Genomic DNA, 23,335 nt, shown 5'->3' on the forward strand with positions numbered 1-23,335 from the left:
CTTCAATGGGTACAGAGTTTCTCTCTGGGGTAAAGAAAAAGTTCTGGAATTAAATAGTGGTGATGGTTACACAACATTGTGAATGTACTTAATGCCACTGAATTGTACATTTTAAAATGGTTAAAACCACAATTTTTAAAAATACATCTCTATTTTAATGAAAGCTTAAAAAAAATCAGGAATGGATGTTGAATTTCATCATATATCTTTTGGTGTCTATGAAAGATACCACTTACTTCAGAATCTGGCCCTGGTTTCTGTACTTAGTACATGTGACACATCCAAAAAATATTTATTGAATGGAAAAAAAGCCCACAATAACCTATCATTTCACACCCACTAGAATGGGTATAATTTGGAAAAAAAAAAAAACAAACAGCTTGGCCATGGTGTGGAGAAATAGGAACTTCCGTACATTGCTGGTGGAAAACAGTTTGTTAGTCCTTCAAAAAATTAAACATAGAATTGCCATATGACCCAACAATTCTACTTCTAGGTATATACCCTAAAGAACTGAAAACAGGTACTCAAATACTTGTTCTGGAATGATCGTAGCAGCACTATTCATAATATCCAACAGGTAAGAACAACCCAAATATCCATCAACAGATGACTGGACAAACTGTGATATATGCATGTAATGGAATATTATTCAGCCATAAAAAGGAATGGTGTACTGATACATACTACAATTGGGGTGAACCTCAAAAAAATTAAGTGAAAATAAAGAACAGATACCAAAGGTCGTATTTTGTATTAATTCCTTTTATATGAAATATCCAGAATAGGCAAATCGCTACAGACAGAACTGTATCTAAGTGTTTGCCAGGGTGATGGGGTTGGGAATGAGTAGTGATTATTTAATGTGGTCAAGGTGTTCTTCAGTGGGTGATGAATAAGTTTTGAAGCTGGAGAGAGATGATAGTTGCACAATATTGTAAGTACACTAAACGCCACTGAATTGTATACTTAAAATGGTTATTTTAATGTATGAATTTTATTTCAATTTTTTAAAAAAGAATTTAGGATAGCACCTGGTTTGGCTATTGTGGAGTTTTGTGGGGAGCTGGCGCCAAGTTCCCAAGAAAGCAGAAGGAGACATCTGTAGGTGAAGGGTACATAGGACCTCTCTGTACTATTTTTGAACTTCAAGTCTATATTTCAAAAGAAAAGTTTAAATTTAAAATAAGGTCACATATGATCATGGCTGCCCCATGCCTCACACTCTCAGATCTGGCACCCAGATACTGACCACCCTCTTGGAATCCTGGGACTCATCGGTGAGAGACCCTGATTGGCCACCTAGGGCTGTCAGCTGTCCTGATCTTGCAGCTGTGAGCAGAGGGGACTCCCTGAGAGTTCCTGAGGAGACGGCTCAGGGTTAGGCAAGCACTCCCAAAGGTGTTAGGCTCCATCCCAGGTCTGTAGTTTAGGTCCTGGAAGTGGGACAACTTAATCCCATAAGTTCTCACAGCCTCTGGGATGGGACTGGCTCTGTCTTCTAGGGTCTCTAAGTCTCTGAGTGTGGGCAGGCAGCCAAGCAAGTCATCAGGACAAGGGAGTTCCCACCAGCACTCTGTGGGTGAGAAGCCCATTCAGGCAGGAGCTCCTGAGGGTGATCGGGGGCTGAGGTTTGGGATGTCTAGGGAGCTACAGGAGACTACAGGGATCCCTCCCACGGCTCTGCCCCCTTTCTCAAGAGAGATACCTGCTCTCACACGGGCAGAACAGAACCAGGAACTCTGTCCCACCTTGCCAGTGCCCTAGGGCTGCCAGAACTCATTTTTGCCAGGCTGTCTGTGCAGGACAGGCTGGAGGCGGGACCAAGAACCAGCTCAGTCTAGTTTCACTTTTACTTTCATTTTTCCCCAAACTGACAGAGGAAACAGAAAGCTGTGACCAGCAGCGTCCTTTACTCCTTGGCCTTAGTGCCTGTTTGCATTACCAAGGCTGGGCACTGACTCCTGCTGGCACTGCCTCCCATACAGAGATCCTATCTATAATTGCTTCAGCCTGTCGTCCAGCCCCAGGCCTCAGGATGAATGTCCTGGAGACTTCCAAGTTGCTGGATGAAGAGCTCTACTCTCGGCAACTGTGAGGCCTGAGGTGGGGAGGAGAGCGGGGTGGACTTCTGACTTCTGGTCTCCAATTACCTGCCCTCTTACCTCTACCTACAGGTATGTGCTGGGCTTGCCGGCCATGCAGAGGATTCAGGGAGCCAAGGTCCTGCTGTCAGGTCTTCAGGGCCTGGGGGCTGAGATAGCCAAAAACCTGGTCCTGATGGGTGTGGGTATCCTCACTCTTCATGATCCTCACCCTACCTGCTGGTCTGACCTGGCTGCCCAGGTGAGGGTCCTTGGGAGACTGTGGGTTTCCAGGCCAGGTTGGGGGTTCAAGGGCTCAAGAGAAAATTCCTTGCTTAAGCCAGACTGGGTCTGTCTTTAGTTTTTCCTCTCAGAACAGGACTTGGGAAGGAGCAGGGCTGAGGCATCTCAAGAACTTCTGGCTAAGCTCAATGGAGCTGTTCAGGTGTGCATCCACACAGGTGACATCACTGAGGACCTGCTGCTGGACTTCCAGGTACCCTCCCAGCCCTACTCTCCAGGCTAGCCCTGTAGCCACCTCCAGGCTGTAGCAGTAGGGTGGGCCCAAAGTGGTTCTGGCCCTGCTGATCTTGAGGTCCGCCCAGGTGGTGGTGCTGACTGCCTCGAAGCTGGAGGAGCAGTTGAAGGTGGGCACCTTCTGCCACAAACACGGAGTCTGCTTTCTAGTTGCGGACACTCGAGGCCTCGTGGGGTGAGTGAGACAGCTTGCCTCGCCTGCCACATCCATACAGCAACTGGTCCCAGTGCTGTCCCCAGCTCCAGGCTTGCTCCAGAGCCCCTCCACCCAATCCCAGGCCTGTCCCAGCATCCCCTCTCAATTCTGGTGCCCAGTCCCACTCGTCTGCCTCCTCTACCCTGCCTGCAGACTTGCTCCAGTAAATCCTTCCGACTCCAGCTTCCAAGCCTCTCCCAGCATTCTTTTCCTAATTCTTTTCCCAGTTCCTCTGGGCTTGCCCTAGTGTCCCCCACCCTTCATCATAACCGTGGTGGTTAACCACTGAGCCATCTCAGTGACCCCTACTACCCCACCACAGGCAGTTATTCTGTGACTTTGGTGAGGACTTCACTGTCGAGGACCCTACAGAGGCAGAACCCCTGAGAGCTACCATCCAGCACATCTCCCAGGTGGGTGCTAAGGTCTGGGCGCTCACCTACTGACTAAGGAGGGGCTGCTGGAGCCTGTGGAAGGCAGATACAGGTAGCCCTGAGCAAGCCACCTCTTATCCAGGGATCCCCTGGCATTCTCACCCTGAGAGAAGAGGCTGATGCCCACCACTTCCACAATGGGGATTTGGTGACTTTCTCAGGCATTGAGGGCATGGTGGAACTCAATGGCTGTGCTCCTCGGCCTCTCCACATGCGGGGTGAGTCAACCCCACTCCAGGCCCCCGTTGTGGGTGGACACAGCCTGGTCCATGGGGAGAGGTTCTCCTTCCACCTTCCTCAGGGTGGAACAATGTCAAAGACATAGATGTAAGACAGGATGGGGTGTGGGGAACTCCTGGAGTTCAGGGGTCACACTGACTAGGCTGGATCTCCTCCAGAGGATGGGACCTTGGAGATTGGGAACACAGCAACTTTCTCTCGTTACTTGCGTGGTGGGGCTGTCACTGAGGTCAAGAGACCCAGGACTGTGAAACACGTGAGTTTAAGTGCATCTGAGGTGAGGGGTTTGGGCGCCTTGTGGGGGCCCACGGGGTTCTGGACCTGACCCTGAGCTGAGTGCCCCCTTCAGGAGCCCCTGGATGCAGCCCTGCTCCAGCCCCGTGTGGTGGCCCAGAGTCCCCAGGAAGTGCACCGTGCCCACTGCCTGCATCGGGCCTTCCGTGCACTGCACACATTCCAGCAGCTCCATGGCCGCCCTCCTCGGCGGTGGGATCCTGTGAGTGGCCCCAATGCCCCTTTCCCAGCCTGTGTCTTAATGGGGCCTCACCTTCCAGGAGGCAATGACTATCTCACAGATCCAAGTTTGAATCCAGAGGCAGTTTCCCACTCATCTAAAGGAGATGATAAACACTATCTCCAGACCAGAGGCTGGGTCAGTGAAAAGGCCAAGCACAAAGCCTGGGGACCCATGCTACTCCTAACCTCTCATATCTGGTCTGGAAGCTGCCCCCAGGTTGGAGAAGCCTCCAGGGTTGTTGTCTGGCACTGGGTATCCTCTGGTGGGGCTTCCCAGTCTGGCAGCTGGAATTCCATCCCACCTAGGCTTCTGCTTCCTCTTCTGTGGAACAGGGTGGATGGCTGCCTGAAGGATTGGAGCTTCAGGGGGATCCTATACCCATGGAGTTCTACCCCATAGGTTGATGCAGAGATGGTGGTGGGACTCGCCCAGGCCCTGGAACCACTGAAGGGGACAGAGGGAGAGTCATCGGAAGAGCAGCTGGATGAGGCTCTAGTGCGGACAGTCGCCCTGAGCAGTGCTGGTAGCTTGAGCCCCATTGCAACCATGCTGGGTGCGGTGGCTGCCCAGGAAGTGCTGAAGGTGGGCACAGGAAGAGGCAGGGCGGGGCTGGGATGGGTGCTCAACACCAGACGGCAGCCCTGGGGGATTCACCAACCTGGGTGCAGCCCTCAGCCAAGATCTGAGGGCATTAGGAGGTGGAAGGAGTCCCCAGCCTAAAGTGCTGACTTCTAGGCGGTCTCCAAGAAGTTCATGCCCTTGGACCAGTGGCTGTACTTTGATGCCCTCGATTGCCTTCCAGAAGATGAGGAGCCCTTTCTCAATCCTGAAGACTATGCACCGGTGAGAACCTGGGGTAGGGGTGCAAGCCTTATCCAAACTCAGGACAATGGGGAAACTGGAAGACTGGTCCCAAAATCCTGGCCCGGAAAACTTGGTATAAGAGGGAGATGCAGCAGAAGCCAGTGGCCATCACTGACCGCTATCTGTGTCCCCTAGAGAGACTGCCGCTATGACGGGCAAATTGCCGTGTTTGGGGCTGGTTTTCAGAAGAAACTGAGCCACCAGCACTACCTCCTGGTGAGCCTTGTGGTGAGGTGGGGAGTGAGCAGGGTGGGGCCAGGCCAGGCCCTGGCTAAGGTTGTTCCTGTTGGCAGGTGGGTGCTGGTGCTATTGGCTGTGAGCTGCTCAAAGGCTTTGCCCTAGTGGGCCTGGGGGCTGGGGGCAGTGGGGGCGTGACTGTTGCCGACATGGATCACGTGGAGCGCTCCAACCTCAGCCGGCAGTTCCTCTTCAGGCCCCAGGACATTGGTGTGAGTGCCCACCCCTCCCCACATCCGTGTCCTGAAATGTCCTCCTGTAATACATACCCCACACCCAAGTCTTCACACTTTCTTCTCAGAGGCCAAAGGCAGAGGTGGCTGCTGAGGCTGCTCATCACCTGAACTCAAACTTGAAGGTGACCCCGCTCACCTACCCACTGGATCCCACTACAGAGCACATCTATGGGGACAACTTCTTCTCCAATGTGGATGGCGTGGCTGCCGCCCTGGACAGTTTCCAGGCTCGTGAGTGCTCGACCTGGGAACTCAACCCCTTGTCTGAGACTGTGCCCACCCCACTTCTGACCCTCTGCTCCTTTGCCAGGACACTATGTGGCTGCTCGCTGCACTCACTATCTGAAGCCACTACTGGAAGCGGGCACAAATGGCACCCGGGGCAGTGCTTGTGTGTTCATGCCGGATGTGACTGATGTCTACAGAGGCCCTGCCTCGGATGCAGATTCTGAGGATGCCTCCTACCCTGTCTGCACCGTGCGGTACTTCCCCAGCACAGCCAAGCACACCTTGCAGGTGGGAAGGACCCCCAGAGACTCCTACCCAACCTGGCTCCATCCTCAGCTGCAGAACTGTTCCCTAACTGGCACCTCATGGTTCCTCCCTTCCCCTTAGTGGGCCCGGGATGAGTTTGAGGGACTTTTCCATCTGTCTGCTGAGACCATCAAACGCTACCAACAGGAAGGCCACCCACAAGGGTGAGTAAGAATTCAGAGCCCCTGTCAACCAAGAGGCTTAGCCTCAGACTTGCTCCTCTGTCCGCAGGGCACTCATTTCTCTGGCTGACATGGATGGGCCACAGGTACTGACCCTGCTGCAGGTGGTGCTGGGTGTCCTGAGAGAGCGTCCACAGACGTGGCGAGACTGCGTGCTGTGGGCCCTTGGCCACTGGCAACTGTGCTTCCATTATGGCATCATACAGCTGCTGAGGCTCTTCCCACCTGATAAAGTGGGTACTAGGAGTCAGGAGGATGAGTGCTCAGGGTGGCCAGACAGAGTCCAGCAGCCTCCATTTCCCTAGGTGCTTGAGGATGGAACACCTTTCTGGTCAAGTCCCAGACAGTGTCCCCAGCCCTTGGAGTTTGACGCCAGCCAAGTGAGTGGAGTCTTTTGGGAGCCCTGAGAGGGGAATGTGGCCCCTAGAATGGAGGTGAGCACCTCTGATTTTGCAGGAGAGGGAGATGCTGAGAGGGAGAGAGCCCTATCTGTGCACATGGGGGTGTTCACATGTGAGGCAGATGCAGGTGTTCAAACAGATCCACAAATGGGCAGTGACCCCCACCCCACGCGCCCATCCAAGCTCACTCAAACCCTTGCATCTGCCCCTGCTCTTGGTCTCACTGCAGGACATGCACCTCCTCTATGTGTTGGCAGCTGCCAACCTGTACGCCCAGATGCATGGGCTGCCTGGCTCTCGGGACCAGACTGAGCTCAGAGGACTGCTGAAGTTGCTGCCACTTCCTGACCTCCAGGACTTGGCCCCCATCTTTGCTAGTGACCTGGAGCTGGCTTGGGCTTCTGCTGAGTTGGGTGAGATCCCTGGCCCTGGCCCTAGCCCCCATCCTGCCACTCAAAGGCCTGACCCTGTCCTCAGCCTGTGCTCCAGAAAGAAGATGGGGTCAGGGGAAGGCAGCCAACTTACTACCTTTCAGGCCCTCTGACCTTGCTTCTGTCTAGCCTTGGCCCCTCAGAAGGCCCTCTCTTCTGCCTACCCCACCCCACCTTGTTCCCTTGGCCGACTCACCAAATAAACAAACAAACAAACGAAAATAATAAAAAACACAAACCACTGGGCCCTGGGGAGCAACTAGCTGTGGCTGCTAGATAAGGACAGAACTACATACATGTATGTGCACGCACACACATGCACACACAGGTGTGGGCTGGGGCTCCTAGGGAGATTGCAGCATCAATCAAGGGGTCTCACTGTAAATGGGAAGTGCTAGGCTTGGCAGGGACCAGGGATAGGCACTGGGCTCCTGGAAGAGTGCAGGACTTGGGGTCTAAGGATTGTCCCAACACACCTTTCCCCCGACAGGCCCTGAGCACTTGAAGAAACTGCATGAAGCCCTGGAAATCTGGAGCACAGGCCCTCCCCTGGAACCCTTGATGTTTGAGAAGGTGGGAGCCCATCTGGGGCTGAACAGACAGGCTAGAGAGGTTGTTGGGGAAGGTTAAGAACTAAATCTCTTGGTCTGAGCCCCTTGGTCTGAGTTGTCCTCCCAGCAGGACCCCAGGAGCTCCTCACTTCCCTTGAGCCTCAGCCTCCTTATCTGTTAAGTGGGTAGATGTGAGCATCTAGCCCACAGTATTGTGTGAAGACCTGTGCAGTGGCACAGAGTTGGCCAAGGTGAGGGGCACTGGGGCAATGTTAACACTACCGTGCCTTGGCCCTCACAGGACAATGACAACAACTTCCATGTGGATTTTGTGACAGCAGCAGCTTGCCTGCGAGCTCAGAACTATGGGATCCCACCGGCCAACCGCACTAAGGTAACTTGCCCCTTGGGACTCAGGCCTGGAGGTGGGGTCAAACCCTAGCCTTACACCTCAGGCCCAGACCAAATCTTCTGTCTATGGCAGAGCAAGCGAATTGTGGGCCGGATTATCCCAGCTGTTGCCACCACTACAGCGGCCGTGGCTGGCCTGGTGGGCCTGGAGCTATACAAGGTGGTGGGCGGGCCACGGCCCCTCAGTGCCTTTCGCCACAACTATCTGCACCTGGCTGAAAACTACTTTAGCCGCTGGGTACCTTTTGCCCCAGCCATCCAAAAGGTGAGCCCTTGACAACACTTCCCCGACACCAGGCCTGAGTTTTCCCTGCAATCACCCTACTCGGGCTTCAGGCTGTCACCAGGACCCAGACTCTGGGGGAGTCCTCAAGACTCCCTCCAGCCCCCTCCCTGCTGCAAAGCCAGGCTGGGACCTGTCAGACACAGGAAGCAGCCGTCAGCCACCCCCACCCTCCAACCCTCCGGGTCTGGGGGAGCTGCAGCTTTAACTCATTAGTGGAGCCAGACATCCCCCACATCCCCCTCCTTCCCACGAGTGCCCCTGAGGGGGAAGGGGGACTAGGGCCCTAGCCCCAAACAGAGCTGAACATCAACATTGCCTGCATGGCATGGCATCCATCCTCCTCTGGCCTGGACCTTCCCCTCAAGCTGAGTTGAAAGACACTGAGCTCTCCACCATGGGGCCCTGTGTGGGGTGTGCAGCCCTGTGGGGATGTGCACGCTCATGTCACATGTGAGTGCACTGGGGTCTGGGCATCCCTGGCCCTGTGGTGTGTGGGCATGGAGGGAGCATGCTTGCACATCTGTGTGCCAGGTGGGACTACAGGGCTTTTTCACTATGTGGGCTTGCATGGGTGTGCGTGTGAGTACACATGTGGGTGTTCCTGGGCTTGTGTGCATGTGTGTTCCTTCAAGTGCAGGGCTATGAGTGCCCCTGGCTGTGTGCCCAGGCTCTGCAATAGTTGGCATTTCCTTAGGGCACAAGGAAGGGTGTAGAGAGAATTTCCTCACCAGGAGAGAGGCGAGAGGTCATGGGCCAGTGCTGCTCTTGCTGAGCAGCTCTGGGGTCCTTCAGGGCACAGCACACAGAGCCCCTTTGTGAGGGGCCCAGCCTCTAGCTAGAACACAAGCTGCCTTTGTCCATGGAGGAGGGGGAGAGGGAGGGGAAGGATCCTCCATCTCACCTCTGGCCTCGTCTCAGCTTGACCCCACTGTTTTCTGGGGAGCTGGCAGAGCCCCCCTGTCTTGGCCCCTGGCTGTCTGCCACCTTCTGCCCTCAGCTCTGGGTCCCAGAACCTCAAGACTCTTGAAATAAGGAAGGAAAAAGGGGACAGAAAGAGGAGGCCTCTGTGGGCTGTGTCACTGCTTGGGTCACTGTGCCCCTTGCCTGTGTGCCCATGAGTAGTCCAAGGCCCTGGTAGTAAAGGATTAGAGGACAGGATGTACCGCCTACCCCCCTACCCCAGCTTCCAGCCTTGCATTTGAGGAACAAGCAGCTTTATCAGAGACTGCAGTGGCCCTGTTCCCGCTTCCTCAGGAAGCATGTCCCTCCAACACACACACACACACACACACACACACACACACACACACACACACACACAGAGCCTGTGTGATGGATCGCCTGTTTCCCTGTGCGGGGGCCCCATATCCCCATTTCCTGTGCTGGCCTCAGCATGGGTGGGGAGGGTGGTGAGACTCTGGGCCTAGATCCCACCTTCCACCCCCACCCCCTGGCTTCTGCTTCCTGCCTCTAGTCCAGCTCCTCCCCTAGGAAGGGGCCATAAGCTGCTAGGGACAGGGGGAGGGGGAGGGGTGTGTGTAAGAAGCTTCTCACTCCTCGCCACTACCACCCCCCAGTTCCAACACCTGGAGTGGACCTGTTGGAAACGCCTAGAAGTGCCTGCTGGGGAGCCGGAGAGGACCCTGGAGTCGTTGCTGGCCCATCTCCAGGTGTGCCCCATTCCTGCTCTGTCCCCAGGCCTGGCCCAGCCTGGCCCAGCTGGCACCTGACCTCTCTCTGTCTAGGAACTGCTGGGGGTGAGGGTGACAATGCTGCTGCGTGGCCCGGCCGTGCTCTACTCTGCAGGATGGTCGCTTGAAAAGCAGGCCTGGCACCTGCCCCTCAGGTGAGCCCACACCTGGCTCTAGCCAGGTCTCATTCTGTCCCTGGAAGTTGGAGGTGGGAGAAAAGTAGCCTTCCCTCTTTCCAACCTCATCTGGGCCCCTCACACCTTCCTGAAGTTTTCTTTTGCCAAATGGAGCCAGCAAATGGTCTGGGGGTGGGCGGAGGGCCAAGAGCCTGAGGAGGGGCCTCTAGGAGCTGCCTGCTCAGCCAGCCCCACCAGCTCCTCCACACCCTGCTCAGCTCCCCTTTCCCAGCCCACTCCCAGGGGACTCGCAGCTTCCTGCCTCCTGCCCGCCCCGCCAGCCGCTCCTAAAATAGTTTCAGATGTTTCCTGTCTTGGGCCATTCTTGCTCCTGGCTTGGGCTCCTTATGGCCCACCAGCACCTTGTAGTCCATGCCAGGACACTCTCTGCCTGCCACTGCCCACCTCCCCAATCTCCCCCAATCCTCTCCCCACCATGCCACCAGGGTGACGGAAGTAATGCGGCAGGTGACCGGCCAGGCACCTGAGCCTGGACAGCGGGTGCTGGTACTGGAGCTCAGCTGTGAGGGTGATGAGGAGGACACTACCTTCCCACCCGTGCACTATAAGCTGTGACAAGGCAGCAGCCTCACCACCCAGCTCTGTCAAGCTCTGCATCCCAATCCCTCAGGAGGTACTCAATAAATGCTTGTTGAAGGAAGGACAGGATGGATGACGGAACACGAGACAGGCACACGGGGTGTGACATGGGTATGACAGGGACCCCTGCAGGGAGGAAAAAGGGTCTATAGATTCCCCTGCCTGATTTGTGCCTTGCAGGGCTGAGGCTGCCTCCTGGAGCCTCAGGGGTATGGAACCAGGACAGTCCAGAGAAAGGCTTTTATTGTCCCAGGCTGGAGGGCAGGGTCAGAGGTAGCTGACAACATCATTGCAGATGATGGGCTGGCGACTGCGGCAACTCATGAGGGCTGCAAAGCGTGAGACATCTGCAGGCAGTTCAGGTTCCGGACGAGGTGGGCATGACAATCGCTTTCCTGCCATGGCTGCCCGGCGTGCCCTGGCCAGCTGGCGCCGCAGCTGCTCAGAGAGGCCAAGCAGGAACTGGGGTGGCCGGGCACGGGCACGGGAGCCACCCCTGTCATCCCCCTCACCCGCTGCCTCAGGTAGCTCCATCCAGTTGTGCACCAAGTCAGCAAAGCAGTTGTCCCCCAGAACTAGGGGCTGGCGACTGCGACCTCTGCTCAGCAGGGCTGCTGTCCAGTCCTCAGCTTCCAGCCCCTGCCAGTGCTCCAGGCAGGCATCTGGGGTGGACTTGGGCCGTGGTCGGTGGGCAGGTGGTGCACGGGCCACAGGAGCCCCACTAGGCAGGGAGATGCCACTGGCCGAGAGACGCTGTCTGTGGGGGGGCCGTGCAGGGGGTGCTGGGTGCTGGAGTACGGGTAGCTCTTCCTCTCTCCATGTGCTGCCTGACACCTCTGAGAAGCCAGAGTCCCAGTCCAGGGCATGCTCCTTAGGGGTCCCCAAGACTATACCCCTGTTTCCTGTCACCACAGCTTCTTCCTCCTCTTCCTCCATACCACAGACTGAGTCCTCTTCCAAGGCATCTGGGGCCCTGAGCCGGTGCCTGAGCCGCACACCTGAGCCGGGTTTGGTGGGTGGCGGAAGAGGGCCAGGCATCTGGGGTGAACCTGTGTCCCGGCCACACAGCTGCAGAGGAACAGAGGGAGGAACAGAGGGCAGAAGTCGGAAGGGCAGTGCTTGTACCCCTGCCTGCCTGGCCAGACCAATTCCAAAACAGAAGGCCCAGGAGGGCTGGATAGGCCTGCAGGCCTAGGCAGCAAGGCCTCTAGTGGGCACAGGGCCGGCATGGGGCGCTGGCACACGAAGCTCGTGTGGCTCCCATCGGCCGACCTGGTGGCAGTCCGGCAGGCTGCAGCACGCAGAGCCAGGCAAGTCGGTACCCGCCACCAGGGCGGGAGGCAGGGTTGCGGGCCTGCATCGGGAAGTAGGTCCTGCTCAGGGCTGGGGTCTGGGGGTGGTTGGCATCCCATGCCTCTTGAGGGATTCAGCTCCCTAAAGCCCGCAGCGTCTTTCAGAGAAGGATAAAGTACTTGCTACGTGGGGTGTAGAGGACGGAGGTACAGGCTAGTCTGGAGTAGGGGGCATTCATAGCAGCACCAGTACTTTAGTCCCTCGCAGTCCCCTGCTCCGCCCCGAAAGAAGTTTCTCCCCCCAATTCATCCGCCGCGCCGGCAGCGCGGCCAGCTGGGCGGCTGTTACTTGATGCCCAGCGCAGCTCCCAATCGTCCGAAACCCGACGCGGGCCATCTGGGCCATCTGCGCCGCCCCGCCCCCATTCTGCCTTGGATGGGCACTCGGGACAACCCCCCAACCCGTGTGTGGTTCGGGCTGGATCGCAGCCAAGCACCCCACACACGTCCTCACGAATCACACCCGCTCCCAAGCCTCACCAATTCCCAGCGCAGCTGGCCCAGGAAGCTGTCAAGCCGAGCGCTGTGCATCCCGGTGCCAGAGCCCCCGCCAGGCCTGCCAGTTCCTCTTAGAACTCTAGCGGGAGCGGCGCGGAAAGGGCCCGGCGGGCCGTCCAGCGGCGCCCTTGCCCTCCGCCTTGTTCGGCGGCTCCTCCCTCTTCGTAGCTCCCGCAGCGGCCGCCGCCCCAACATCTGGCAGCTGCGCCCCGCCCCTGGCGCCCCAGCCAATGGCGCTGGGGCGTGGCTGATGTGGCCCCGCCCCCTGGGCCCGGCCGGGTGGGCGAGCTGGACGCCCACTCCCCACTCCGCCAGCTCTGGAGGGAGGGGCGGGACTGTATCTGGAAACCCCGTGGGCTCCGGGCCGGGACTCCTCGACGTCCTGGACAGCTGAGCTGACTCCAGGTCCGCTGTAGGACCCAGGACAAGTCGCTTCTCTGTGGTAGCCCCAGCGTTCCCATTTTTCCTGGGACAGAACTGTGGTCTCTCCTGCAGGGGCCCTGGGAGCGCGCGGGTTTCCCGGCTGCGCCCCTATGCGGGCGGACCACCCCCAGTCGTCGGACCCCGCAGTGCCGTGGCCCACTCGGGGCCGACCCACCAAATCTGCTCCTGGAGCCAGCCCTGACAGTCCCTAGGAGTCGATGGGATGGGTTCCGCGGCCCCTCCGAGGACGACGGGAGCGCGGAACCTCGCGGCAACACCGGGGAGGAGCCTCAGTCAAGGCCCAGTCCCCGCCCTCTCTGCCCGCGTCTGCGGCGAGCTAGGCGGGGCCGCCCTCTAGTGGGCAGCGCGCGATTAGCTGCGATTCCTGCCGCGACACCCGCATCCCCTCTGACGGTACCACATGCAAACTGGGAGCGCAGGGATTTAGCGCGGCGCTCTCTCACCGAAATGGTCAGAGCCTGTTCCCTGAAGCCATTCCATAATCGGAGGCTAGGTTCAAGGACACAGACTAACTGGAGACAGAACTAGACAAGTCACTAGACAGAAAAATACCGGGGTATGAGGACGAAGGGCTCGCTTGAGAGAAGAGATTCTCAGAGATTGCATTCTGTATGGGATCTGGATAAGCCATCAAGGAGAGATCCAGAAGAGGGGTATTTTAGGTAGAGGAACCATCCAGTTAAAAGCCCTGAGAGGACAGGAGCTGGACAGGGCTTAACAGAAAGAAGGCCCAGATGTCTTATGATGGTGGTAGTTAGGGGAGTGAAGAGGTCAGCAAAACCAGGTTCCTGGCATTCTTAGAAAGGAATAAGGGGTTTTGTTCTTGGTCTGGTGGGAAGTACTGAAGGCTTTTGAGCAGGGAATGACCTGGGCTGGCTCCTGTTTAGATAATTGCTGCTCTGAGAGAATTACTCTGTAATAGAAGTGGAGGCTCCTGCCCTCATCCAGCAAGGGAGGGGAGGGCCTGGGTCCGGGTAGGTCTGGTGCAAAGAAGGGGGTCACCCCTTCTGGGATGTGTTTTGGAGTTAAAGTCGTCTTGCTGATGCATGAATATGGGAAGGGAAAGAGGAGTATCTAGCATGACTCCTAGATTTCTGGTCTGAACAACCGATTGGCTGAAATTGCCATGATTTGATCCAAGAAAGACTGGAGAAGAGTGGGTTTGGAGAGCAAAATCAAATGATCATTTGTGGACACATGACCCTTAAGATACTTGTTAGATATTAAAGAGGAGATGCACAGTCAGCCATTGGGTGTGTGCCTCTGTTGTCTGGGAGGGAGATCAGCACTGAAGCCTTGGATCTAGGAACCAAAGGGAATGGATGGTATTTAAGGCCAGGGACCTGGATGTGAGTGGGAAGGTGCACAGTGGAGGGCAGCAGTCAGACTGAGCCCTGGAACACTCCACTGGGGGAAGGTAGAGAAGATGAAGCAGAACCAGCAAAGAAGCTTAGCAGGAGCAGCCAGGAGGTGGGAGGAAACCAAGAGAGTATGAGCACTTAGGAGCCAAGGGGAACAAGCATCAAATGCTGCTGTGAGGAGGTGAGACTGGAGAACAAACTACTGGATTCAGCAGTATGCAGGTCTCTGAGGGCTCTGACAAGGGCAGTTTTATGGAGAGAGGAACAAGCTCAACTATGATAGGTAGAAGAGAGAGTAGAGGTGAAGAACTGGAGAGAGCAAGTGTAGACAACCTTTTAGAAATTGACTTCTAACATAAATAAAATGATTAGACAACTCTCAAAGGTACAGCTCCATAAATGTTAAAATCTGTAGACACCTGTGCAACTGTCACCCAGATTAAGATACAGAATATCACCAGCCACTCCAGGAGGCCACTTTGTGCCCCCTCCAGTTGATATCCCCAAAGATGACCACTGTTTTTATTTCTGTCACCAAGGATACTTTTATTTGTCAAATGTAGACAGCTTTTGAGAGATTCTGTTGATGGCTGGGCTCAGATTTTATAGGCAGATAATGTTCTAATGGTGAGTGGACAGCTGGGGTTCAGATTCTGTGGGGTAGCAGGTCCTGGGCACACTTTTCTTGTGTGCTGTGCTTGCTCTGTCTCCAAGACTGCATGGCCAAGACTTCGGTCTTGAGCCTCAGTTTCCCCATGTGAAGCTTGATCCTTCTCCCCTCACATCTCCTTCAGATTGTAGTCATGAATAGGAGAATTCATGGGGAGCAGTGAAAATTGGGGGTGTTCCAGGCCTTTTGATGCCTGTCTAGAGCCTAGAGCTCAGTCACCAGGGATGGGTGGGGCTAGGATCTTGGAAGCCCAGGAGTCCCGCCTGTTTGAGCAACTAACCTGGCAACTAGCCTGGCAACAGGGTGGGCCTGACAAACACGTCTGGCTTTCTGGAGTCTCTGCAGTCTATCTTCAGGCCACTATGGTGCTGCTCAGGCCCCTGGTGCTTCTTGTTGCTTTGGTTGTCTCTGGTGAGGAGCTGGTGGGTGGAGGAGCTCCAGTTCTTACCCCATGACTCCACAGAAGAGTAGAGTCCTGATCCTTCTCTGATAAGCTATCACGGAGGACAGGGGCTGGGGGGAGACAAGAAAGGGCAAAGATCTGAACCCCTGACCCTCATTCCTTATCTTGGCTGCTTTCTTCACCAAATTCTCACTCCCAGTCTGTGAAATGAGCTGACACGTGGTTGGATGTGGGGATAAGGAAGGATTTTAGCTGCCTGTCCCCCAGATGTGGCCAGGCCCTAAGGCAGAAGGGAAGGACTCTACTTGTGGGTATGTTTCCATGATCATGGGGGTCCTCCAGCCTGAATCATCTCTTCCTCACAGACCTCCATTGCCTGCCCTGGTTCATAAATGTCTCTGAGAGCCAGGGACCTGGTACCATCCTTCAGTCTTTCTTCTTCAACTGCTCTTCATACATACCCACCCTGAAGTTGCTCCATGTGCAGCCACCCACCAACTTCTTCAACCCACCCAGCCTGACCAGGTGGCAGGGGATCTATGTGGCCAAGGTAAGGTAATGGGACCATGGGAGGACAAGGGGAGACCCTAAATTCACAAAGCCAGAAATGATGGCAGGGGATGGAGAGCCTAGGCCCCACAAGGCACTGCACACCTACCACAGATAACCTTGAGCAGCTCGGCCCAGCTGGATGCCCTGGTAGTGAACCACTATGAGCTGCAGCTGCAGTTCACATGTGGCAACCATACGATGGAGGGACCACTCTCTGTGGATGTGCAGCGGGACCCTGGTCACATCCAGTGTGCTGGGAGATTTGCCAGCCCAGGTGAGGCCACGAGCAGCAGGTGGGGGTGTGGGCAGGCATTGCCTGAACAGAGCCTCCCTGACCTCCCCTCTGGCCAGCTGGGGAAATCATTCAGGTGCCAGAAATGGTCACACCTGGGGCCCGGCTGTACACTCTGCTGCTCCCAGGCATGGAACTCCAGGGAGCCCAGGTAAGCCCTGCACATGGGCAATGGAGGGAGGGGGCCAGGATAGGAGGACTGGGGTGACCAAGTCCAGTCTCTGCAAGGCCAAGCATAGCCTGCAGAGGGACTCTTAGTCTATAGCCGAGCCTCTGCATGATGCATGTTCTTGGAGAGAGCCACTGAGGGCTGCCCACCCCACTATGACTGGTCCTATAGGAACATCTCAGGGGCTGAGTTTTTTAAAGTTCTTCTGTATGTACTGCGTTCTCCATGAAAATTCTCTATCATTTTTGTAATCCAAAAAAGAAATGTGGTTAAAAGACAAAATAATTGATTTAAAAGCAGAGAGGATTGAGGATCAAGGCCAGGGGGAACCCAGGCTAGAGTATCAGTGGTGGGTGTGGGAGCGTTGAGAGTGGACAGGTACCTGGTGGGTTGTTTGGGGATTTTGACAGGGATGCTTGGGGGCACTGGGTGCTAGGGATGGGGCCTCCAGCATCTCTGTCCTGTCAGATGAGCATCACCAGTGCCCAGGACCCTCCATACTTCCCTGGACATTTCTCCATCAATGGGCAGGGCTGGCTGCAGGCACCGTCCCAGGGCCTCAAAGGACAAGCTCAAAAGGTAAGCATGACTGGGGACCAGGAGATATCCATTAATTAGGCACAAAATTGGCAGAGCCATCACCTCCTGGAGGTTTGTTTGTTCTTGGCCTCCTCAGTCATGCTGCCTTTCCCAGACATAGTCCCTACCTGCACCAGCTGCCCCATGCTGTCTGTCCTCCCACCTTGGCCTGGTTCTGTGCTGAGCTCTTAAGTTCTAGAAAGAAAAGGGATCCCTGGCTTCAGGAGCCCATGATGACTCTAATAGAAAGAAGAAAGTTCTATGTCATCACACAGGAAGAGAAAGTTCTGGGTACAGTGGCTAGTGTAGTCTGGAGGAGGTTAGAGAAGTTCCTTCTTTAAAACTTCCACATCTTAGTGACTGGCTCTTAGCCAAGTCTAAGATGATAATTTACATTGTGATTGACTCAGATATTACTCTTTTAGGGGTTGTGTGAACCCTAATAGAAGGACTTATGACCCAAAAGAGTGAGACTCAAAGAAGTATCTGTCAGCAGAGTGACAGGTCATGGGGAGGAGTGAGTGTGGTACCTTGTGGGGAGCTGCATATTTGAAGGGAAGACTGGGCACAGACATACAGGTAGACACACACCATGGTTCCCTTCCTGTTCTGTGTGCACCGCAGGTCTTCCAGCTTCAGATTCTGGTGAACTTTGGACAAGGCCAAAGCTGCCATGGGATGCTGATTGTGAAAGTTTTGCCTGCTCCCTCCAGCCAGGTCTCCTTCCTGTAAGGCTCCCCTACCCTGGGAACAGTCGGGAAGGTAGGACCTAGCCCCAGGGAATTAGGAGTAGGATTAAAGTGTGGGGTTGCTGGTGCAGCCCCAGCTAGCTCCAGTAAGAAGGAAGACCCAAGGGAGGGGCCTGTAGACAGGCAGGTAGGAGCCAGTACCCTCATTTTGGTCCAGGGAGCAAACTCAGAATATCACCATCCCTGAGAACCTCGTCCCTGGGAGTAAGGTGGTTCAGGTCCAGGCCCGGGGCTTCGATGTGCGCTACGAAATCCTCTCCCCGATGCCCTGCCCGCTCTTCTCCATTGGATGCGGTGAGTGGCGTAGAGGGTGGGTACCCAGATGCCTCTGCGGCTGTTCTAGAGGTGACCCGTACCTCCTCGCTCTCATAAGAAACAAGCTTGGAACTGAGGCAGAAAGTTGGGGACCGGAAGTTAGAAACGAGACTTGGAGGAGTGGCCAGACTCTACGCTTTCCCCCGCGGATGGATCGGTGGGAGGGTGGGAATCGGCAGGAGCTGGGGGCGAGGCCGAACTGTGCGTCCCCCGCCCTCCCACCCCGCCCAGTCGACGGCCTGGTCCGGACCACCGCGCCACTTGAGCTGGCGCAAGCCCCAGGCGCTGCGGTCACTAGGCTTCAGGTGAAGGCCTTCGAGCGGCTCTGGCCATGGACCAGCGCCAAGCTTGAGCTCACGGTGGACGTGCAGTCAGTCAACCGCTGGCCCCCCCACTGCCTCCCAGCGATGTTGGTGTGAGTACAGGCAAGCCTTACTTAGGCTGTGGGGGCGAGAGCCACTTTTCGCGGCCCAGCCCCACCTCTCGCCCTGCCGCCCGCTCTCTGCTCCCAGGACTCAAATCCCCGAGACCACTCCTGTGGGCACCGTGCTGAATACCATCACTTGCACTGACCCAGACTCTCCAGGCTCCACCCTCGACTACCAGCTGATGTTCCACAGACCTCCTGGTACGGCCAGCCTCTGCCTTCGAGACAGAGTCCTGCAGGTACCCAGCCCCAGCCACCAGACACACGTGCCGGGTGCTTGGGATAGGAAGAGGGGGACGAAAGGGAGGTGGGGAAGGGGAGGCTAACGGTCTGTGGAACCCGAGACCATGAGGGCGAAGGAGACCGTGGTGGAACCAACCTGCTTTGCAGTCTGGAAAACAGAGGATCAGGGTAGGCTATCTGTGGATACCCTGGCCCGAGGCAGAACAGCATGGCTCAAGGCTCTCCCAGGCTGGAGCCTCACTCTCTGGTCCTCTGGCTAGGTGAATGCCACACTGGATTGTGACACTCCTGGGGCCTGCTTTCAGTATGCAGCTTCCATCCTGGTGCTGGATAACGGTCAGCCCCTCATGACCAGTGAGTGATCATACCCAGACCTTGACATTCAGGACATGGCTCTTCTGTATGCATTTTCCCACTCTCAGGATGAGATCACCTCTCCTCCCTCAGAAACCAAAAGAGCAAGGTTGTCTCCACTAAAGACCCCTGAGTGAGGCACATCTCTCCTCTCTTAGATGCCCCCAGCAGAGGAGGTCTATTGCCCTCCCTTCCTCTAGACCCTCTCCCTCCCTAAACCCCCAGGACAGGGCCACATCTCCCTCCTCAGAACCCCAGGGCAGGGCTGGGCAACCCCAGGCCAACTCCCTGACATCTGAATGGCTTCCAGCTGAGGTGCCAGTACTCGTGATGGTGACACCTGTCAACGAGTTCGCCCCATCCTGTGTGCCACGCACATTTCGGGTTCGTGAGGATGCAAGACCCCACACTCTGCTGGGCTCTGTGCTGGGCAGTGACATGGATTACCCACATGACAGCATTGAGTTCTACATCTCTGGTGGATCTGCCCCCTTTGCTGTGGACCGTCTCAGTGGTACTCCCACCCCAGGGCTGGGATGGAGAGGTGGAGCCAGAGTTGACTGCAGGCTAAGGTTGTGGCTATCTCTTCTAGGAGAGGTTCGCCTCCTGGGGCCTTTGGACTATGAGCTGCAGAAATTGTACAGGCTTACTGTCCTGCTGAGTGACCACAGCCAAGACCAGGATCCCACCTGCCACCACTCAGGCTCCTGCACCATAACCATTGAGGTTGAGGTAACTGAGCCCTGAGACCTTGGAAGGAATTCAGATCTCCCTCTGGCATTCTGCTTTTCCACTCTGTGCCTCAGTTTCCTCTACTGGTTAGCTGGAGACGGGTGGGATGTCACTGTGGAAAGCTTTGGAGCCTGATGGCTGACACCTACGTTCTGGCTGTAGTGGGTGGAGGCTCAGGGGCTAGTCTGAGGATTTGGGGAGTGGGTGACCTGTCTTCCTTCCTGCAGGATGTGAATGATCATGCTCCTGAGTGTGAGCCCCCATTTCAGGAACTCACCATCCACAGTCACCTGGGCCACAGTGTGGAGGTGACCAAGGTGTCATGTCGGGTTCCCCAAGAGCCACACCGCCTGGTCTTCTCCTACAGCATTGTGGGAGGCGAGGGCCATGGTAGGGGTGGGCTACCAGGCTGTGGGGGAGGAGCAGGCCAAGGCCAGCAATGGCCCCCTTCTTCTGCCACTCTGTTTTCAGGGAATAGTCAGAGCCGATTCAGCCTGCAAGGAGCTGTCCTGGTGTACAACGACCTCATGTTGGGGCTCTCCTGGCCAGAGCAGCCCCATACTTATGAGCTCTTGATCCATGTGGCTGATGCAGGTCCCTCCACCCCCCACCTCAGCACCACAACCACTGTCATTGTTCATCTAGTTCCTTGGACGGCCAGCACAGTGGCCACCAGCACCCACAGAGCTACAGTGAGAGGGGTCCACAGGCTATTGGTGGGTGGGGAGAAAGGATCTTGGAGGGTGTGGGGACCTAGTTTTCCACCTGGAACCGATGTGGGGAACCGATGAGTGCCAAGAGCCTGACAATTCAGAAGATCAAATCTGGGGTGTGAGATGGTCCAGCCCTTGGAGTTGGATGATCAGGGCATTTTGGCAGGGCAGTGGTAAAACTATGGCCCTATTTCAGGTGTCTTCAATGATGACACCCCTGCTTGTGACAGACATGGAGGCTTTCTGGCAGCCAGAGTCCTGGTTTGTGGTGGTGCTGACTGTGACAAGTGCCCTTCTCCTCCTGGCTCTGGGCTGGCTCCTCAGCAAGCTCCTTCAGGGGTAGGGTTCCTATCCCTGTGCTGTCTGCCTCCTCCCAGCCCCCCAATGGACCCCATCTGTGATAGGTACTTTCAACCAAGATTTGCCCAAGCTTATGAGCAGCCAAACTGGTATTAAGTAGGGCTGCCCTCTCTCCAGTGTTTGTCAGGTTACAGGCAGTGAGATGCTGAGAGGAAGTTGTCTCAGTCATTGGCAGAACCCAGTCTTGGAATGGGATCGGTATGGATGAAGCCCAGGGCTTTGGACTCTGAGTCTGTCATGCATTGGACATTTACCCCTATTCCTGACCCCTGCCCTCCACTTGAAACCTGACTTTCCCCTAAGACTCTTCTTATGGGCACAGGATTGAACCCAGAGGAAGGTGAGGGTAACAATGTGGTCATTGCATACAGACACAGGCTATCCCCAGTAAAGGGGGCAGATTGAATGGTATTAGTTCCTGGAGCCAGCAGGTCTGCTGGCCCTCACTGCTTGATCCCTCCTTCTGGCATTTTAGGTTGGCCCAGGTGCTCCAGGCACCAAACAAACCAGCCCAGGCTCTGCTCCTAAACAGGTAAGCCTCATTTGCATACCTTTATGCCTGGAAGTCCAGCTCTTAAACTCAGACTGGGGCCTGGAGGCTTATGCTATACTCCTGCTCCTACTCTATCCCAGTAGCCAAGGAACTGAGGGACCCATTGAGGGGTTCATGGAGGCACAGAAGATGGAGACAACACAAGCACCCAGCAGTGTCATGAGCCTGGTATGGTCAACCCACCATCTTGTGTAGTGGGCACCCTGGCTGCTCCAGAGTATTCCCCTGCCAACCCTGCCCCCTTCCTCTTGGATGGCTATCCCTCTGGGAGGGCCCATACCAGCACCATCGGGATGGAGGAGGCAGGTGACCTCTTTGGGGACAGGCCTCCACCTGCTCCCCATGGGCAGAATTCAACTCATTGCACTCTCTCATTTTTCACTTCAGCAGCATTTTGATGGCAGAGCACAGGACTCCCGTGAGTCCTCCTCTTTCCAAACCATTCTCCACTTGGGCCCACTTTCTCTCCGTACCCCATCTCAGTATCTCCTCCTACCACCAGGCATCCACTATCTACTCTTTCCCTGAATGGGGTGTCTCCCCCCTAACACCTCCATTGACCTTTCAGCCAGTGTTTGCCAAACACCTGTGGGACCTGGTCTGATTCCTGCCCACAGTGGAAGAGGGGGAAGGTGGTGAGGAGGGAAGCAGCCCTCCAAATACTCCAATGTCACCATGAATTCTGGCAGAGTAATCTGACACTGGGCTTCGAGGGGCTGGTGTCCAGTTCAGGGAAATCAAGGATGTTTCCTGTGCATTTGAGCCAGACTTCAAAGGACTTGATAAAGGAGAGAGCGTCAAGGTGGATCAAGCAGAAGTAGGGGGGTCACACCAAGGGTCCTGGAATATCTTCCCTTAACCTTATGGGAGGGAGGCAGTTGTGCTAAAGCCAGCAGTGATGTCTCTCTCTCCTGACCTTCTGAGCTCAGGTACAGGCAGAGATTACCTGTTCAACACACATACGGGAGCCCGGCGCTGGGTCTGAGGCCAAGAAGCTGCTTCATATTTGTGGAATTTCTTCTTCACATGATCATGGGCTATGTTTCAAGTTGATTTGATAATAAACAAAATTACAAACAGAAGAGTCCTAGCCTTGTAACCTACATGTGGGAGAAGCTCTGAAATCTGTGGTCACTTGTTCTCACTTGGAGAATGCCCTGCCTTGTAGGAACACTCTAGGGAGGAGTAAGGTTATTTTTTTTTTGAGAAGGCATTGTACAATGCTCTGACAGTGATTAATGTTCTGCAGAGGTAAGAAGCTGTTATCCTTGTTAGTGACTGTGGGGGCCTCCAGTTGGCCTATCCCCTCAGAGGACACCTGCTCCAGCAGATAGGGAGGGCCCAGGACCTTCCTTTTCCTACTGAAAGGAGGCCATTGTTTGAGAGCCACACCAATCTCCAGGGCAATCTGCTGACTGTATGTGGAGGTTTTCTTGAAAAGGATCTGGAGCATTTCCATTGTGGTGAAGGTTGGTGCAGACTTGGGCACCTCCATGGCGTGACTGGCCATGGAGGAATTGAGCAGGTGTCCTCATTTCTTCCTAATCTGTTTCTTTCTAATTCCTTGGCCCTCGGTCCTCCCTGTGCTGAGCTGAGCTGCTGGACGTGGGCAGGTGGCCTACAGTAACCTGCAGGAGGGCGGGTTCTATCGGGTGTAGTGCAAGCCCACTCCCCTCTGCCCGGCCTGGCATCAGGTCTCAGGTTACTGCCAGCTCTCCCCCAAGGACCTCCTGTCTGGGTGGAGGTTACCTTTACTGTAGTGTCCTCCAAGTTCTCTCAATCTCCTCCCCTCTGTCAAGTCTGTGGACCTGAACCCTCTCAGGGTACCAGAGGACCTCCCTTCCTGAGCCAGTTGTGGTGACCCAGGTGGAAGAAGCAGCTGAGTGCCTTCTGGGGTGGGAGGTGGGGCGGGAAGCATGCTTTGTGGTGCTTCCAAGTAAAGTGAGGGTGTTAGAGCAGGC

The 23,335-nt window shown here is 55.7% G+C and overlaps 3 protein-coding genes across 9 annotated transcripts; 2 read left to right on the plus strand and 1 right to left on the minus strand.

Annotated features, from left to right (window-relative positions):
* Window positions 1–1,879: 1,879 nt before the first annotated feature.
* On the plus strand, window positions 1,880–15,829 carry UBA7 (ubiquitin like modifier activating enzyme 7). 6 transcript variants are annotated; one of them, XR_004142432.2, is made up of 25 exons: window positions 1,880–2,094; window positions 2,178–2,346; window positions 2,446–2,580; window positions 2,690–2,796; window positions 3,140–3,230; window positions 3,334–3,469; window positions 3,650–3,747; window positions 3,841–3,987; window positions 4,408–4,590; window positions 4,744–4,851; window positions 5,008–5,088; window positions 5,166–5,321; window positions 5,411–5,576; window positions 5,656–5,861; window positions 5,961–6,043; window positions 6,111–6,294; window positions 6,367–6,441; window positions 6,692–6,875; window positions 7,384–7,466; window positions 7,746–7,838; window positions 7,929–8,120; window positions 9,719–9,811; window positions 9,887–9,987; window positions 10,455–10,642; window positions 15,702–15,829. XR_004142432.2 is itself a non-coding variant. In XM_031470340.2 (24 exons), exons 1-24 carry the CDS (start codon window positions 2,039–2,041, stop codon window positions 10,582–10,584), a joined length of 3,057 nt encoding a protein of 1,018 aa, XP_031326200.1. In that variant the 5' UTR covers window positions 1,880–2,038; the 3' UTR covers window positions 10,585–10,672. The 6 variants fall into 6 exon arrangements, 4 of the variants coding, with proteins under 4 accessions (XP_031326200.1, XP_031326203.1, XP_031326201.1 ...); XR_010384852.1 differs by lacking the exon at window positions 15,702–15,829 and adding an exon at window positions 12,954–14,147; XM_031470340.2 differs by lacking the exon at window positions 15,702–15,829 and having other exon boundaries at window positions 10,455–10,672.
* On the minus strand, window positions 10,834–12,958 carry INKA1 (inka box actin regulator 1). Its single transcript, XM_010978932.3, has 2 exons — window positions 12,441–12,958; window positions 10,834–11,676 (listed from the first exon to the last, which is right to left on the minus strand). The coding sequence occupies exons 1-2, from the start codon at window positions 12,651–12,653 to the stop codon at window positions 10,876–10,878; spliced, it is 1,014 nt and encodes a 337-aa protein (XP_010977234.2). The 5' UTR covers window positions 12,654–12,958; the 3' UTR covers window positions 10,834–10,875.
* On the plus strand, window positions 14,299–22,456 carry CDHR4 (cadherin related family member 4). Of its 2 annotated transcripts, XM_064496531.1 has the most exons (18): window positions 14,299–15,344; window positions 15,702–15,886; window positions 16,000–16,162; window positions 16,240–16,331; window positions 16,818–16,928; window positions 17,553–17,656; window positions 17,835–17,971; window positions 18,224–18,407; window positions 18,505–18,658; window positions 18,923–19,016; window positions 19,327–19,530; window positions 19,609–19,748; window positions 19,976–20,440; window positions 20,658–20,800; window positions 21,297–21,353; window positions 21,455–21,542; window positions 21,765–21,792; window positions 22,304–22,456. In XM_064496531.1, exons 1-18 carry the CDS (start codon window positions 15,083–15,085, stop codon window positions 22,357–22,359), a joined length of 2,667 nt encoding a protein of 888 aa, XP_064352601.1. In that variant the 5' UTR covers window positions 14,299–15,082; the 3' UTR covers window positions 22,360–22,456. The 2 variants fall into 2 exon arrangements, with proteins under 2 accessions (XP_064352601.1, XP_064352602.1); XM_064496532.1 differs by lacking the exons at window positions 14,299–15,344; window positions 15,702–15,886 and adding an exon at window positions 20,939–21,019 and having other exon boundaries at window positions 16,046–16,331; window positions 21,762–22,456.
* Window positions 22,457–23,335: the final 879 nt, after the last annotated feature.

The sequence above is a fragment of the Camelus dromedarius genome, chromosome 17 (genome assembly GCF_036321535.1).
Source record: "Camelus dromedarius isolate mCamDro1 chromosome 17, mCamDro1.pat, whole genome shotgun sequence".
Taxonomy (NCBI): Eukaryota; Metazoa; Chordata; class Mammalia; order Artiodactyla; family Camelidae; genus Camelus; species Camelus dromedarius.